The sequence below is a fragment of the Cylas formicarius genome, unplaced genomic scaffold (assembly GCF_029955315.1).
Source record: "Cylas formicarius isolate icCylForm1 unplaced genomic scaffold, icCylForm1.1 PGA_scaffold_4__25_contigs__length_36172078, whole genome shotgun sequence".
NCBI classification, from domain to species: domain Eukaryota; kingdom Metazoa; phylum Arthropoda; class Insecta; order Coleoptera; family Brentidae; genus Cylas; species Cylas formicarius.
Window position 1 is genome coordinate 15,971,198 of NW_026844334.1, and position 15,271 is coordinate 15,986,468.

The following is a 15,271-nucleotide window of genomic DNA, read 5'->3' on the forward strand; positions in this document are numbered from 1 at the left end:
TATTAGCTAGCGTTTCAATATTCATATAATTCATTCAATAAAATTTAAATTTAATTTTCTTTCTGTTTTTTGGTGGTACCCCTGGTGGATTACTATTTAGTTATATTTTTATATAGGTATGAATCTGTGGCGTCGTTATAAAAGCGTTATATTATAAGTCACAGAAAATAGAAAAATACTTTTATCAAAATATACAGTGTAACCTGTTTGAATTGGAAAATCTCAACACAGCTAATTCAAATCAAGATTATATGATGCCTCTGCTGGTGTTTTTGTGAAAAAAAAAAACATAAAAATTTGCTTACAACCTCCTGCTTATATTATAGACCTATTATCCTAGGCCAAGGGGCCCATCGGCCAATTTTACAGCGGACCTACTAAGCTACAATAGGAAAGCCGTAAGAATAATGGTAGGTCTGCTGACGCGCCACTGCAGGCCTTAAGAGACATCTAAGCCTGATGGAAGAAAACACAGAATGTAGATTCTGTCACGAAGAGGAGGAAACATCCGCACACGTACTGTGCCACTGCGAAGGCCTAGCGAGAGTGCGTTTCCATCTGCTGGGCGATACCAGCCATTATCGAAGTTGTGGAGTCTGGTTAGAGAGACGAACCTGGATAGCTATGGAGAGAGTCACAATAGATCCTCTGGGTCGCAGTGACGGACAGGCTGACTGCTAGCTCTCCCAACTGTTAATCTGAATCTTAATCTTAATCCTAGGCTATAGTTTTTGGAACAACAGGGACGAATATTGAAAATTGTGGTATATTAAGTTTCAGGATTGACGAAAAAGAAGGCTGTGTTTTTCTATTAAGCAAAGACAGTGACAACGACAACCAAAATGTATTACTTCATTTAATTTGCGAATATGAGAATACCCCATATAATCGACGGCAATGTCCAGAAGGCTTACGCCCCATCGCCGGAGAGCGTGAACCTCCTCGGCGAACATCAGCGCAAAATAATAGCGGAGAATTTTTCGTGGGATAAAGACCGAATACCCTCCTTGGCGGACATTTGCGTACACGCCATAAAGAAGAATTTTCAAATAAGCTCGCTTTTACACGAGCTGCCCTGCTCAGATCAGGCTTACCTTTTGGAGATTTTACCCACCAATTTGCCGTTGGACATTGCGATTAAAGTAATCGACGTAAGAAACGTTTCTTTTCAGTACAAGTCCGATATGTAGAGATGTGATTCGATGTAGATCTGGATTGGAGACATTAAACTTTTTCTTGGCCGATTGAATATCAGTCGGGCACGTTGGATTTCCATGCATCATTTGAAGTATCAAATCATCAACCATCATTATCTTAAATAGATTTGATCTGCTTTATTTATGCTAAAGGCTGGTATTATAGTTGTTTTACAAAGTCTTCGCCAAAAAAGGAGTGAAAAAGAAAACCCATACATTTTGTAAAATAGCCTTATTTTTGTGGTACAATTCTATCACTCTTTTTATTAAAGATGAGCAAGTATGCCATTTGTAAATTTCTACACAAATTAGGTACGTTCAAACCTCCGATCACCGAGAATTACAATAAAGAGGCACGCTAGAGTTACTATAGATTACAGCAATGTCTTAACTTTCAGCTCTAAAATGATGTGATAATATACTTTCTGTCAAGTCTCTATTGCTTTTTACGATTTTAAAGTAAACGTGACGTACTATACTTTTCCTACAACCATTAGTTTTTGCGTATATTTTGATTAAACAGCACGAATTCATTCACAAAGTGATGTGCAACTTGACCGTCAGAATTGACAAACGTCAAAATACCATAGTGGCTAAAACCTACCGAAATCATCCGATCACTCCCAAACTCGTGGCCAAAGTACCGGAAACGTCCGAAATGGCTACCCACAGTGGTTAACGACGCTGACGCCTTAAAGTTTAACTTCTTAATAATTGAGTTTTAGAGTAGGGAGTACAGAAACAAAGTTCTTTAGTCTGCTTGACTGCATACTATTATCAGCTCCACTACTACTGACGGCGCGGCGAATCCAAATCTGCGCATTAAATTCGGTCGAAATTCTATCTGGCTAGTGGTTAACCATTGACGCACGAATACCTTTACGAATTTGGCTAGCCACAGATTAGACATGACAGACATTTTGTCCGTATATGGTTAGCGACAGCATACCCGAGTTTGTTTACGGCCTTACTATATGATAAATTACATTTTATATATACAGTCGAACTTGGATAACTCGAATTTTTGATAAGTCGAACCAAAGTGGTTGGCAATAGCGTCAAAAGTAGGAAATGCGTGTTAGTTTGTCTTGATTACTCGAACTTCGATTAGTCGAAAATCTTGATAACTCGAACGAAACATTTGGTGCCAACTTCGATAAGTCGAATTTTCTCGGGTAACCCCCTAATTACGACCAATCTTAACCTGTCTTTTTAACGTATCTATGCAAGCAGTTCAGTTTCTGTGCTTGCTAAGTTCACTTGTATGACTTACTAGTTAATACTAAGTGAAAAATACTGTCCCTATTCAATTTACACATTATATTAAAGACATTTTTGGATTTTTGCATTTGTTGATATGTCATCAAAACGTACTTTAAAAGCTTTGTCTGTTGATCAAAAATTCAAGGTTATAAAAGAAGTGGAAAGTGGCTCAAAAAATAAAGATGTAGCTGTGAAGTATGGGATTTCGGTAAGTACAGTATCTACAATTTTGAAAAATAAACATTCAGTCATCACCGCAATGGAACGTTTCGAAGAAAACAAAAACAATAACATTACACTAATGGATTGTGTTGACGCATGGAATATCGACGTTAAGCCTGAAACAATTTCCAATTGTTTTAAAAAGCCGGTTTTGGTCAGTATCCTGAATGGGACGAAGAAGATGAGATTTCCTTGATTTTCTTAAGTGAACGCCTGAAAGAAAAGAGTGAAGACGAAATCCAAATAGAAATCCAGTTTAAAGCTTGGACAAACATTAGAGGTATAGCAGAAGGTAGCACCATCAACGATTTTATACATGTGGATGAGGATATTGTTACTTCAGAGTTTCCTACTGATGAAGATATTATCGAGTCCTGCGGATCCGAACCGTTACAGTTAAACATCGAAGATGGCTGCGAAAGTGACACTATCGAGGAGTAAGTAACCACCTTCAAATGAATTGGTTGAAAATTCGTTGAGTGTCTTGCGTTCCTATTTGAAAAGCAGTGAATACACAACCGATTCCCTCTATGATTGTTTAAATAAATTTAAACCTTTTGTTGAAAACCAAATAACTGACTTTTTTTCCAGTGAAAGAGTAAACTTTAATACATATGTATATGTGCATACATACTATGTTTATATATACTGGGTACATATACAATACATTTGATAGATAGATAGATACTACTACTATTTCATAATTTTGGTTTTTTGTTCAAAAATCATAGATATTAGGGATTTATGTAACGTATAACCCATTTTTAAAAATGAATGAATAAATGTTCATTCACAAAAAAGTACATGCATCTGTAGTTTTTATTGATAACTCGAAGTCTTGATAACTCGAAATTTTCATGTGTCCAATCGCAGTTCGACTTATCGAAGTTCGACTGTATAACCTACCTACAATACTAAAATATTTAATATGTAATAGAATACAAGATAGTCTATTTGAAAGAGTTTTCTGTAAATCTGACAACGCTGAATTTGATAATTCATTTTGAAATGTAGTGTATCCGAGATTCGTTGTCATTGCGGGATATCTCGATCATGAGTAAAACTAGAGGGATGATTTTGAAAATTTCGCAATTTGCGGCACTCCCCGTATCTCCGTTAATATTTAAGCTATCGAAAAAATAAAAGTACGTCTGTAGAGATTTTTTTACTTCAAATCCAATAGCGTAGCTAGTTTTTGCTTTTGTTTTAATTATGACATAAAGTTGTATAACACTTTACCATCTGTTTTTAACTCTGATCTGCATTCAATATTATAATATGATTTCTTATAGTAGGCCATGAAATGCAAATAAATTATTATTATTATTAATTAATATTTTATATAATAACTATATTATACCATAATTTTATATATTTATCAATTAGTTAGTTTTAGTTCATTAATATCAATTACTCTCTAGAACTGCATTATTATTCTACTTTAATTTCTATTTGTATTTGTATTTGTATTCGATGCCGAATCTGCCTTGTTGCTCCTGAGGATATACAGTATGTTTATTTTCCTGGGACCAGTAACGACTATTTTGCCTGTTTAAAATGCTAATATAAGCTTCATCAGACCAGATAATTTCCCTATAAAAATCCCTATCTCTGTTAATAATTTGTAAATAATAATGACAAAATTTTAGTCTTCGTTGTTGGTCCCTGGGATGCGAGTTATTAACTAACTTAAATTTATAAGGTTTAAACTTGAGTTTTTAAGTCTTCAACCTTAGGTTTTAGAACGCCTACACTATCCTCCGCAAAAAAATAATTTCACTCATTTCCCGATACTGTTTATTATACGTTCTTGGCCGACCTTTGCGAAAAAAGTCAATGTTAATTATAATTAGGTTAGTTGGTTAGTTTTGGTTAGTTTGGGTGTGTTGTGTTGGGGTGGTGGGTTGGTTGTAAACCTACCAAATATGCTTTTATTGGGTACATAAAGTAAGTAAAGTAAAACATACTTTATGGCCTATTATACCTGTGCAAATACAATTCAGATGCTTCATCCGTACTTTCACGACACAGCAGAAACCAACATAGCATGTATTATTTTTAAACATTTCGACGGTCTTAATATTTAGTAGAACAGTTTAATTAACAAATTAAATGCCTTTTATATTCAGTACTTTTTCTAACATTGATAATTCGACAGACAGAGCGGGTACTTTCAGAAAAAATATTTTTCTATTTCTGTAAAATTCCCAATTACACATCGTTCTACCGTGCGCGAAGCATCACTTTACTACGTCAGTTTAGTTTCCCACGGATCCGAGCCACCTCGGACATTTCCGGGATTTTACCGCACGGGTCTGGGAGTAATCGGATGTTTTCGGAGATATTTCTCACGTCTTGAATTTTGACGTTTGTCAACACGTTCGGTAAACTTTTTAAGTGACTCGTTTATTAAACACTCGCTACGCTCGTGACTTAAATGCCGTTTACCGCACTTGTGGCATAATATACTATTACTATTCGTTTCTCCAACAAAAGTAAAAAGATTTGTCTCTGTAGTCAGTTGTACCCTATACATGTAATTAAGGTATACAATTCTTATGTTTGTGAGTACTACTATTAATGTTCAACTCTTAGCAATATGCTTGAGTAAGACGTTGTGACTTACAGAATGAGGTAGTTGATTTATTGCAGTACAGATCAACGGTATAATTTGAATCAAACTATACATTCCTAGAAAGACTACTACTGGGAACGTCGCTATAAATCGACGTACGGCGGAGAAGCTGAAATCAAGGAAGATGGGTACAGCTGGATGCGCTTTTATGTGGAACGATATGTGCGGCATTTGGTGGAGGAAGCCGAACCAGAGAACTTCGACGAAGATTCCCTGGACAACATTCTCGAATTGTGCTGTCCGTACGTCAAAAAATTGCGCGTCCGTCAGCTACAGTGCTGGAAGCCTCTGTTGACTATGGAGAAGGATGAAATACCTGAAGAATACCCACTCGATCGAATAAATTTCAAGCCTATATTCAGAAAATTGAGCTTAATTGAAGAGTTCAGTCTCGTATACGGTGCAATGGGTTCGAATTCTTAGTACCTATTTAGAGCCGTATTTTTCCGTAGGAATGAACAACGTGGGCGAAAACTTCAGTAAAAATATGTATCTGATATCGGTGATGGATTGTCAAAGGCTCGGTAGGGCCCTGCTAGACTTGAAATATTTGAAAATTGTTAAAATTCACCGAAGCAGGCTAGAATATTCGCATTGCCGAGCTCTGTTCCAAAGTATGAATTTATTACGCTCTTGGTTTTATTGACAAACTTTTTGAAGAATTTCTTCAACTTCAATCAAAACAACGAAAAAATTTAACGGTCCATGGGTCCAATTTCCAGTGTAAGAAAGATATACCGATTGGAATGAAACAGAGAGACGAGAAATGATCCGTTATTGTCATATTCGACAAATTGGCAATGCAAACAGCAAAGATATATGTCGATGGGCCGCAGTAATACCGTAACATTTTCCAAATCACTTCAATTCATTTAAAATCTCAAAGTACCTAACTTTGTCGCACTTTAGAAACTTCGACGGAGCAATAATATTTTTCCTTTACAGTATGACTAAGAGCAATATCTGAATTACGTGTTTCTAAACTTTGTATAGAAAACTTTTTCAAACACGACCCTTCCAGATCTATCCAATACTATCTAAAATGTAATAATGCCAGGGTAAAATGTTTGAATTCTTCCCAGCACCGTCTGCAAATTAAATTATATTAAAGTTCCGCCAGGGATCGGAACACCTTAAAAATTGCAGAAATTAGGTTTTATTTAAAAAAGGGTAACCTGACCAGAATAAATATTATTTTCTGCGTAGAACAGATTAGGTTTTTTTTAAATTATGTGTATTAAAAAATTAAAAAATTAGAAACAAATTTTTTAGGATTTATGGTTCTATGTGTGTTGTATGTATGTCGGTCTTCTAGTTCACAAAAAACTCAATAAATATCGTTATAATAATTTATTTATTTCTTTTCAATTGAAATTATTACTATACGGTATTTCTATTTTATTTGTATTAACCCAAATATGTTCGAAGCAATGGACGAATTTTTCGAACAAGAATGCCAAATTGTCAATGTAGTCTCTGATTCCACTGATATTGAAAAAAATTGTCCCATTTCAATTCTACAAGAATAAGTTTCACTATTATTGCAAATGTTTTTAAAACGCATTTAAAACTTTGGATAATTTACATAATACAAAAAATCGATTCAACCCCATTTATCGCGCTTATATTTTATGTTTAGGTTTATTTTTTGAGCAGATTTGATGAAACACGGACAATTTACGGAACTTGACTTGTCAAATTGTCACATTGGTGACACCGGAGCTTTGTGCGTTGCTTACCTATTACAAAATGGCACCAACCTTTCCACCCTAAAGTTGGCCAATAATGGAATTGGAAACATCGGCTCGGAAGGTTTAGGATTTGCACTGCAGTGCGGTACCTCCCCAAACCTAACAGTACGTGCCCATTTGTTATAGATGTTGCGATCTATTAAATAAACGGAGAATCGATTCAGAGCGAATTGTATTTTGGTGGGTAATTTATTGCATACAATCATCATTAAAAGGCGTGTCCATTATGACTATGCAAAACATGAAAACTTGGCTTAAAATGCTGGGAAACATTGTTTAACCAGCATTTTTATCATAAAAGCGTACCCGAAAATTATGGACAAACACTAGCCCCAGTTCCGAATTTAAGCGTTTTGTTTGGCTGGTCGGTAGTGGTAAGATGGCTTAGAAGAAATTAACGTTTTTGCTGATAGACCGGTTAAAATAAAACTATATAATGTACCAAAAGAATTTCGACGTGTTGAGAAAACGATATTAATTATATTTGAGAGTTTATTGCCTAAGGAATGATGGTAACAACGCCTTAATGTCCAGAACTTTCATCTTGTTGAGATTCAGTTACTTATTTTAACAAATGACTAATATTATTGTTATTATTATTTTTTAGGGAATAATGAAGGAAGACATTTTTTAGTATAAGTATTCTTGTCCATCCGCATCCGTATCAACTGGTAACTTAGCGATATGATGGGTCAAATACTAGGGATACGTGGATAATTATTCCACTTGGTACAATGTATCTCACCAATCATATCGCTAGTGGACCGGACAATACGGATACGAACAGATATAAGATATATGCAGCAGCGCTTTTAATAATCAATTTTCGATCTTTTATACATTTTTTTATTTGCATAACATTACATTTTTCACTACTTACTGGATTTTCAAACGATCACATTTGATGTTTTGAAGGGGGTAATATTGCGTTTTCCAACCATTAAACGGTTACTAAAGTATGAACATTTTTATGTATTATACTTTAGTAACTGTTCAATTATTCGTTATAATTATAAATTAAATATGTCAATATTCAAATAATAGTATGTTGATATACTTTTCATCCATTTAATTTTCTCTTTTCAGTCTTTTGCTTTATCGCGTTGAACCAATTATTTTCACTCGGTAAAATATAAAACTAATGAGGGTCAACCCTTGAATGGCAGTGGGAGTGATTTTTTAAAAATTTTTTTTTTTAATTTTTTGAAGCTTTCTTTCGCCAATTATTTCAGGATCTTATTTTTTATAATGTTATTTTAGTTGATTTGATACTAATTAGCAGCAAAGGCGACGGACTTCGAAAACTAACCAAAATGAATTATCTCTCTTAAAATTTCCAAATAATGATAAGGAGGATTTTTGATATGAAAATTTGCCAGATGGGACATTTTCTCTTGACTTTTGAGTTTTTATTTTTTTGTTTCTTTTGAGATAAATTATGGACAAAAACTTTCAACTGAGTTGAATTCAATTGTTATGTCTGTTTCGGTTTTTAGCGGTATTTAAAAAAACAAAGGGAAACGACACCAAAGGCCTGAATCACGGAGGCAGCTAACGGTGAATTAGGGAATATTTTGTTTATATATAGTTAAAAAGACGAGATTTCTTAATTTTTGGTATAAAAGTACTATATCACTAGTGCCTTGAACACTTTTTAAATCGTTAAATGATCTCAGAACATAGGCCATTTTAAAATTGTAATGTGCTACAGCAGAACCGTATCCTTATGTTCAGATTTTAAAAAATTACCACACATTTTCGGGCACTCAACAGCTACGTATAAATCATCAAGGATTTTGTTATTGATTTGAAGCCGTTTATACGTTTTTAACTTGTCAGCCGGTATAAAATTTTAAATGTAGATGCTGGACCTCAGATTAAATCCTCTGAAGACTGACGGAACTATGGGTATACTGCGAGCAATGGTACGGTGCGCGTTACCAACAGAAATTTCGTTTGCTGCCTGTCACTTCGAAGAAGACACTCCAATTAAAGTCTGTCAGATGTTGAGACTAAACCAGTCATTAAAAATACTAAATATTAGCAACAACTGGTTTGGGATGGAGGGTGGAGAGGTAGACAACATTCTGGGTCAGTCACTTGTGTTAGAATATTGAATTTTCAGCATATCGTCGAAGCGCTGGAATACAATACGACTATCGAGTGGGTCGACTTTCGAGAAACAGGGATTTCAAGTGACCAAGGCGACAGAATCAAAGCCAGTCTGGCACGGAATAAAAAAATAGCAGAAGTTGGGTTGGAAACGGATATAGGCGAACTGCAAACCGGAAATGTATTTTACGAAGCAATTGTCTAGAAAAATAGCGCAATAAAGTAGATAAATGAGAAATTCAGGCATGTCGGCGTCCTTAGCTTTAAGTGGTCGATACTCTCTCATATTTTGTTTGGGTGTTATAAATTGTTTATTTTTGACTTGAATTATTTATCGGTACAAACTAAGCAGTTATAATTCTGTCATTCGTAATATTGTGACCCATGGGAACCCACTTTGGTATTTTTTTAGAAGAGAACGGAACGCGAACCGGCGAAGATAGTCTGGCTTTATAAAAGCACTGGTTAGGTCGGATTTTAAGTAGTTCCGATGGTTTATTTTTAATAAGCTATTTTGTAGGTGATCTAGTGGGTCGCGGATCGTTGGATTCCCTTTAATAATCCATTAAGTGATTTAATATGTCCGAGAAGTCAAACCCTATGTCTGGGTTCCTATTTCTATTTTATCATTTTTATTATATCGATTATTTCTTACGATCTCCGACATCGCAGGGTCAGGAATTTTCGGTAACATTCGGACAGTGAAAGTGGCTATAACGACCGCGATTAGTGCGCTAAATAAATGCGCTACTGTTCGATGGATGAACTGCAATTGTGGATTTATAGGCTCTATAAAGAAGAAGAGAAAATAATAGGATGCAGTTCTTGGCAGTATTTGCAAAAACAGTACATTTATGGGAGTCTTGAGGGATATTTTGTCACTTAAAATTTTTGGTGTTTCGTTGCTATGCTATGTTGTTAAGTGTCACTAGGCAAACGATTCGCTCTATTTCCCTCCTTTCGTCATACCGGCGCTAATATTTGTCGTTGCCCTATAGCACTGAAATTTTATGCACGCGAAAGTGATGGGCATAAGGCAGTTTGATATTAAAATAGTTTAAAATGTGACAAATTATTCCGCGAAAGCAAAAAGCTAAGAGCAGAGTCTCCCAGCTCCACTGAAGCTTCAATTTGGTGAGATCTTTCCTTTTTTACTTAGCACGGATTCAGGAGTAGCTCTTGAAGATGCAATAAGTAAATGCTGCGACTTGTTGGAATTCAGTAAATTTTATTTTTATAGGTGATCGACTTTATGACTACTTATATTATATAAGAACCAAGATTTAATCAAATTGGGTATAGCTATTCGATTTGGTTTAAATGATCTATGCTTTAATTGGGAATTAAATGTCCTAGTTTGGAAAAAAAGTCAATTTTTCTAACATGGATAAACAATTTTCATATCAGGAGTTCTAAATACTTATTAGTGTGTAAACTCGGGTAGTTTGCTTAAAAGATACAGCAGCACTGATTGACAGCCGCAGTGGAAATTATATAAAAATTTTAAAACAACTGGTTGTTTATATTTTTTATTCCAACGATTATATTAAAGCAAAAGTATGACACCACATAAATTGTAAACCACTTAACGTTATTCAAAATGTCGAATTGCTGAACGACTGGCGGGTAATAATAATAATAATAGTATGTAGCTTAACTATCCGAGGAGGCCCTTTTAAAAGTTATTGTCACCATAAATGGCAATAAACTCAGTCCCAAGGAAGCAAAAGAACATATGATTCCAAACAATATTTTTTTCAGTGAAATGAAAAGAACTAATTTTCTTATTTTATCTCATTAATTATATATAAATATACTTTATAGAAAATTTATAAACGTTAGTTGTTATGTATAGTGCAAGTGAGAACATGTTTTTTTAATTGTTTAAGTATACAATTTGCACTAATTAATTGGAAAAAGTGATACCAAAGAATACGCCTCTGTAATCATCGATGCATTTATCAAATTTGTATTGTTATACGTTCTTTAACTGCTTTAGCTGTTAATTCTTTAAAAAATCTTAGAATTTGTTTGATAATCTTTCTGGTATCAGTTGTGTAAGTGTTTTTTTAGCAGTGAATTGCAATTTTGTAGCAAAATTCAATCTTAAATTGGATTTTTTTGGTCATGATACTAATAGGGGTGAACGGAGAAGAATAAAGAATTATGTAAATTTGCAGTTATCACTTAAGTGAACAAAATTTAAGGTTATTGCGCTTAATCCAGCAGGATTTTTATTCGGCAAATCAGTTTACTCTTTTGAATTACAAAAATTGTAACATCGATAATTATGTTGAAATCTTGACTCTCTGAAAGTAGTGATGTAGCAAGTAAAAATATCGATAAGATGATAAAAAAACTTTGAAAATAAAAGAAAAGTCGGAAAAACCTACTGTAAGGTCCTTTTCAGTAGGCGATTTAGTATATTATAAAACAATTGAATGAATAATTTCAAATTAGATCGTAAATCTCAAGGTCCATTTAAAATTACCGCAGTTTAAAAAAAATGAGCATTGCCAAGTTATTAGACACAGCTGTAAGTGCAAAAGTAAGTTTTTCGAATTTGCTTATGCTCAGCTTATTCGTGCGCCTGATGACCAAAGTAAAGCCGAATCAGAACCTACAAATGAGTAACAGAATAAGCCTGTGTCGGCGAATTCTTAAAATAAATAGGTAATATTTGAATACACGAAATTCACTCCGTCCTGGCAAAACTAAGCAAAAATAATTTCGGCTTATTTATTTTTTTCATTAGTTATCTGGAGCATTGCAGCAATTTGGTTTGTTTGACGGTGGATTTCTGTTATTTTAACTAACAGGGTCTGTGTGGTGGAGGCATGTGTTTGCCTAGTTTTGTTTACCCAGTAAGTTACTGGAGATGTGTTGTTGCCTGGTTGGTTTACATGAAGGTGAACGGTGAGACCAGATGTGGAGTGTGTGACAAGCATTAGTGGGGAGACATGTGTTGCTGAAAGTAATTGTTGCGACAATCATTGTTTGATTGGAGAGGCGTGTGTCGCCAAAAGTGGTTATCCCGATAAGCATTGCGTTATTTCACGAGCATGTGTCGCCAAAGCTAGAGGCATAGTGTTGCCTAGTTTGATTTACCCAGTAAAAGGAGTCTTACTGGAGGTATGTTGTTGGCTGGTTAGGTTTACATGAAGGTAAACAGTGTGGCCAGATGAGGCTTGTGTCGCTGGAATGCATTGCTTTATTGGAGAGGCGTGTGTCGCCGAACACTTTAGTACATATAGGGTATTTTCAGCCAGAGATTCGCTATCCAAAAAAAAGGAAAAAGATCATAAAAACATAGTCTCCAAAGTGCTTCAGCGAGATTAAAGTGGTGAAGTAATGTGCTGAGACGGGAGGTGTAATAATCAATAGTATTGTCAAAAGATACGCCACTGATTTTTAAAAATGCGTTAATTTAAAAAAAAAACTTTTTTTCATTCCCTAAAGTACACTCACTATTAATATGTAACATTTTTTTAATACTTTTTACAGGTTTACAGATTCCGAGATAAAGTATAATCCCATATTGTTTCAGCTATCATTGAAATAAAAAAATATTGCACAACATATTTGACTCCAAAAATTATGTATGTTATGACTAATATTCGACGAATTTAATACTATAAGAGACGAGAATTATTGTTTTAATTTTGCAAGATGGTACGATTAAATAGAGCGGCGTTAGTTGAGTAGTTCAAGAATAAAGGATATCAGGACTTTATGATTGGAATAATAACGTGTTTCATTAAAATACCCACTTACGGGATCCTAACAGTTATACCTAAAATAACTACTGGATATGTGTTTTTAAAAATATGGAAATACTCCAATTAATGGTATTTATGTTGTTTTACTATATATTATTTAAAATTCGGAAAAATACGCTCCTCATACATTATTCAATAAGCGACAAAAATACGTCACAGCCACTATGTTGGGTTTTCAGCTACAGAAAATCCAGCGGACACTCCTGCGGTTTCCCCGTTAGCAGAAAGACCCACTGAAAACGATGAAAAACGCGGAAATCTGAATATAAACAGCTCCATTGCAGTACACCACTGTACGTTATACAAATGGTAAATACAAATGCATCTATTATCGAAAATTATGTGTAACTGCTCGTAATTATTCATTCAAATAAGTTATCGCCGTGTTAAGAATAAAATTACCTCCCGCAGCACTGATTATGACTTCTCCGAAACGTTTGTTTATCTAGACTGCTGTGCTTTCCGACGCTCCTTATCCCGGTAATTTTGGTACCTATAACTTGACTTCCGTTCTTTTTATTTATTTTTTTATAGAATGTTCTCTCCAATTAGTTGATTGAAACAGAATTTCTTTTTCGTTTCCAATATGACCATTTTTAACGAAAGCAGAAAAATATGAGAACATTTCATTGCGGTTAATTGAAGTAGTTAATTTAGTACACCGTTTATGCTGAGCGCTGCAGAAATATATTATTTATTAATCGACGAGACACACACGTAACCGGCGTATAAACGAATCTATACAACCCCCTTTTCTTCTAATAAATAAACTTGTACATTTTATTCTGTAAAATTTTTATATTACTGTCTAAAAAAAGGACGCAGGAAAAAGCTCCTAACTAGAAAAAAGATTTCGATAATTTTAGTTTTTGGATATATTTTTTAATAATTTTAGATATTTAGATAAACTATGTGTTGTAATTTTATTCACAAACAGTAAATTTACGATCAAAATATTGGTCAGACATAAAATAAAAGTTATTAATTGGAAACCAATTACAGAAACGACAGGTCATAAATTTTTGATTTGAGATGTTTTACCTACTTTTACGAGAGGCGCTGAATTCGTGGGGCAATCACACGAAGGATGACGAAGACGGAAGTTCATGTTATCCTAGAATAGAACTTTTAAATAAAGCAATGTGACGCATTTCCAGGGTGTTTCAAAAAACGCTTCGTTAATTTCTTAGATAAATAAGATATTAAAAAATAACGTTAGTTTGGCTAATCAATATATGTCCGAAAATTGCAGAGGGCTTTGTAAAAGAAGTCATAATTTCAAGTCATTAAAAGTTATCTTATTTTGCCCCAAACATTTTTTATGGTGATATTTTTAATTTTTTTTGGACAAACATAATATTTTTCTATTAAAAAAGGTAGTCTTGTTTAAAGTCAAAGAAAAGAAATACGTGAGAATAGAACTAACTATCTTAGTGAAGAATGATTGTTTCTATGAAGTCAGCTTTTTTGACCGAATCTAAGGTGGTTTGGGTCTAAATTTCATTTAGGTATCTTAAACCGTTTCAGAAATATAAGAAAAGAAATGGTGTTTTTATGGCCTGTTTTACGAAGCCGTATCTTCTGAAGGAGTCGTTTTCGGCCAATTTAAGTAATATACACTCTCTATATTACTTATTTCTTGGGCAATGTAGTTTCTCCAATATAAGTAATAATAATAACTAATTATTATTTTATGTCCAAGATAAGGTTGTCTATCATAGGGATATTGGAAACCATAAGAGATGAGATGGTTTAATTACTGCAAAAAAACCCTTTTTTGTGATTTAAACAATGTAGAATCATATTATACCGTACACTTTTGTATCCGTGATTAAAATTTTTATGATGAAATGATGCAAATGAAATTGCAAAATGACCACAAGAAAGGAAACTTTATTTTTTTATATGTCTGTAAATAACGCCAAAAAACAAATAAAAACCAAATCGGCAAATTTCGTGTTTTTGCGTGTCTTGGGAATTTTTTAGTTTTCTCAACAGCACGTTAACCTTTACATTTTGCAACTTTTTTCTAGTTTATATTTATGATTTCCAATATCTTTTTTATCTTGGACACACTGCATATTAAATACTATATAACGACACTTAATATTTAATAAATCATATAAAAAAACTGGACTAAATGACAAGTAAAATCTAGACAATGTTTAATAAATTTTTCTCTCATGTGTTTTATGATGTCAAGTATAAAGATACTATATAGATAAATTATTACACAGAATGTGTAGAAAGCTGCACGTTTATGTAAATATTTCAGTTTTCCAATCTGACTTTGGAATGTCGGTTAAAATTTTA

At 33.8% G+C, this 15,271-nt stretch overlaps 1 protein-coding gene across 1 annotated transcript; it reads left to right on the forward strand.

Moving 5' to 3' along the window:
- Positions 1-688: 688 nt before the first annotated feature.
- On the forward strand, positions 689-9,386 carry LOC132701239 (dynein regulatory complex subunit 5-like). The gene is made up of 6 exons (XM_060669022.1): positions 689-1,151; positions 5,377-5,716; positions 5,769-5,930; positions 6,973-7,172; positions 8,930-9,142; positions 9,193-9,386. The coding sequence occupies exons 1-6, from the start codon at positions 870-872 to the stop codon at positions 9,382-9,384; spliced, it is 1,389 nt and encodes a 462-aa protein (XP_060525005.1). The 5' UTR covers positions 689-869; the 3' UTR covers positions 9,385-9,386.
- The last annotated feature ends 5,885 nt before the right edge of the window (positions 9,387-15,271 follow it).

What these genes read in the sequence shown, in the direction of transcription:
- LOC132701239 (XM_060669022.1), top strand. Translation starts at nt 870, where the DNA reads ATGAGAATACCCCATATAATCGACGGCAATGTCCAGAAGGCTTACGCC. An exon ending in AGAGTTCAGTCTCGTATACG is followed by an intron (nt 5,717 to 5,768) that starts GTGCAATGGGTT and finishes ATTTTTCCGTAG; the next exon opens with GAATGAACAACGTGGGCGAA. An exon ending in TTGCCGAGCTCTGTTCCAAA is followed by an intron (nt 5,931 to 6,972) that starts GTATGAATTTAT and finishes TTTTTTGAGCAG; the next exon opens with ATTTGATGAAACACGGACAA.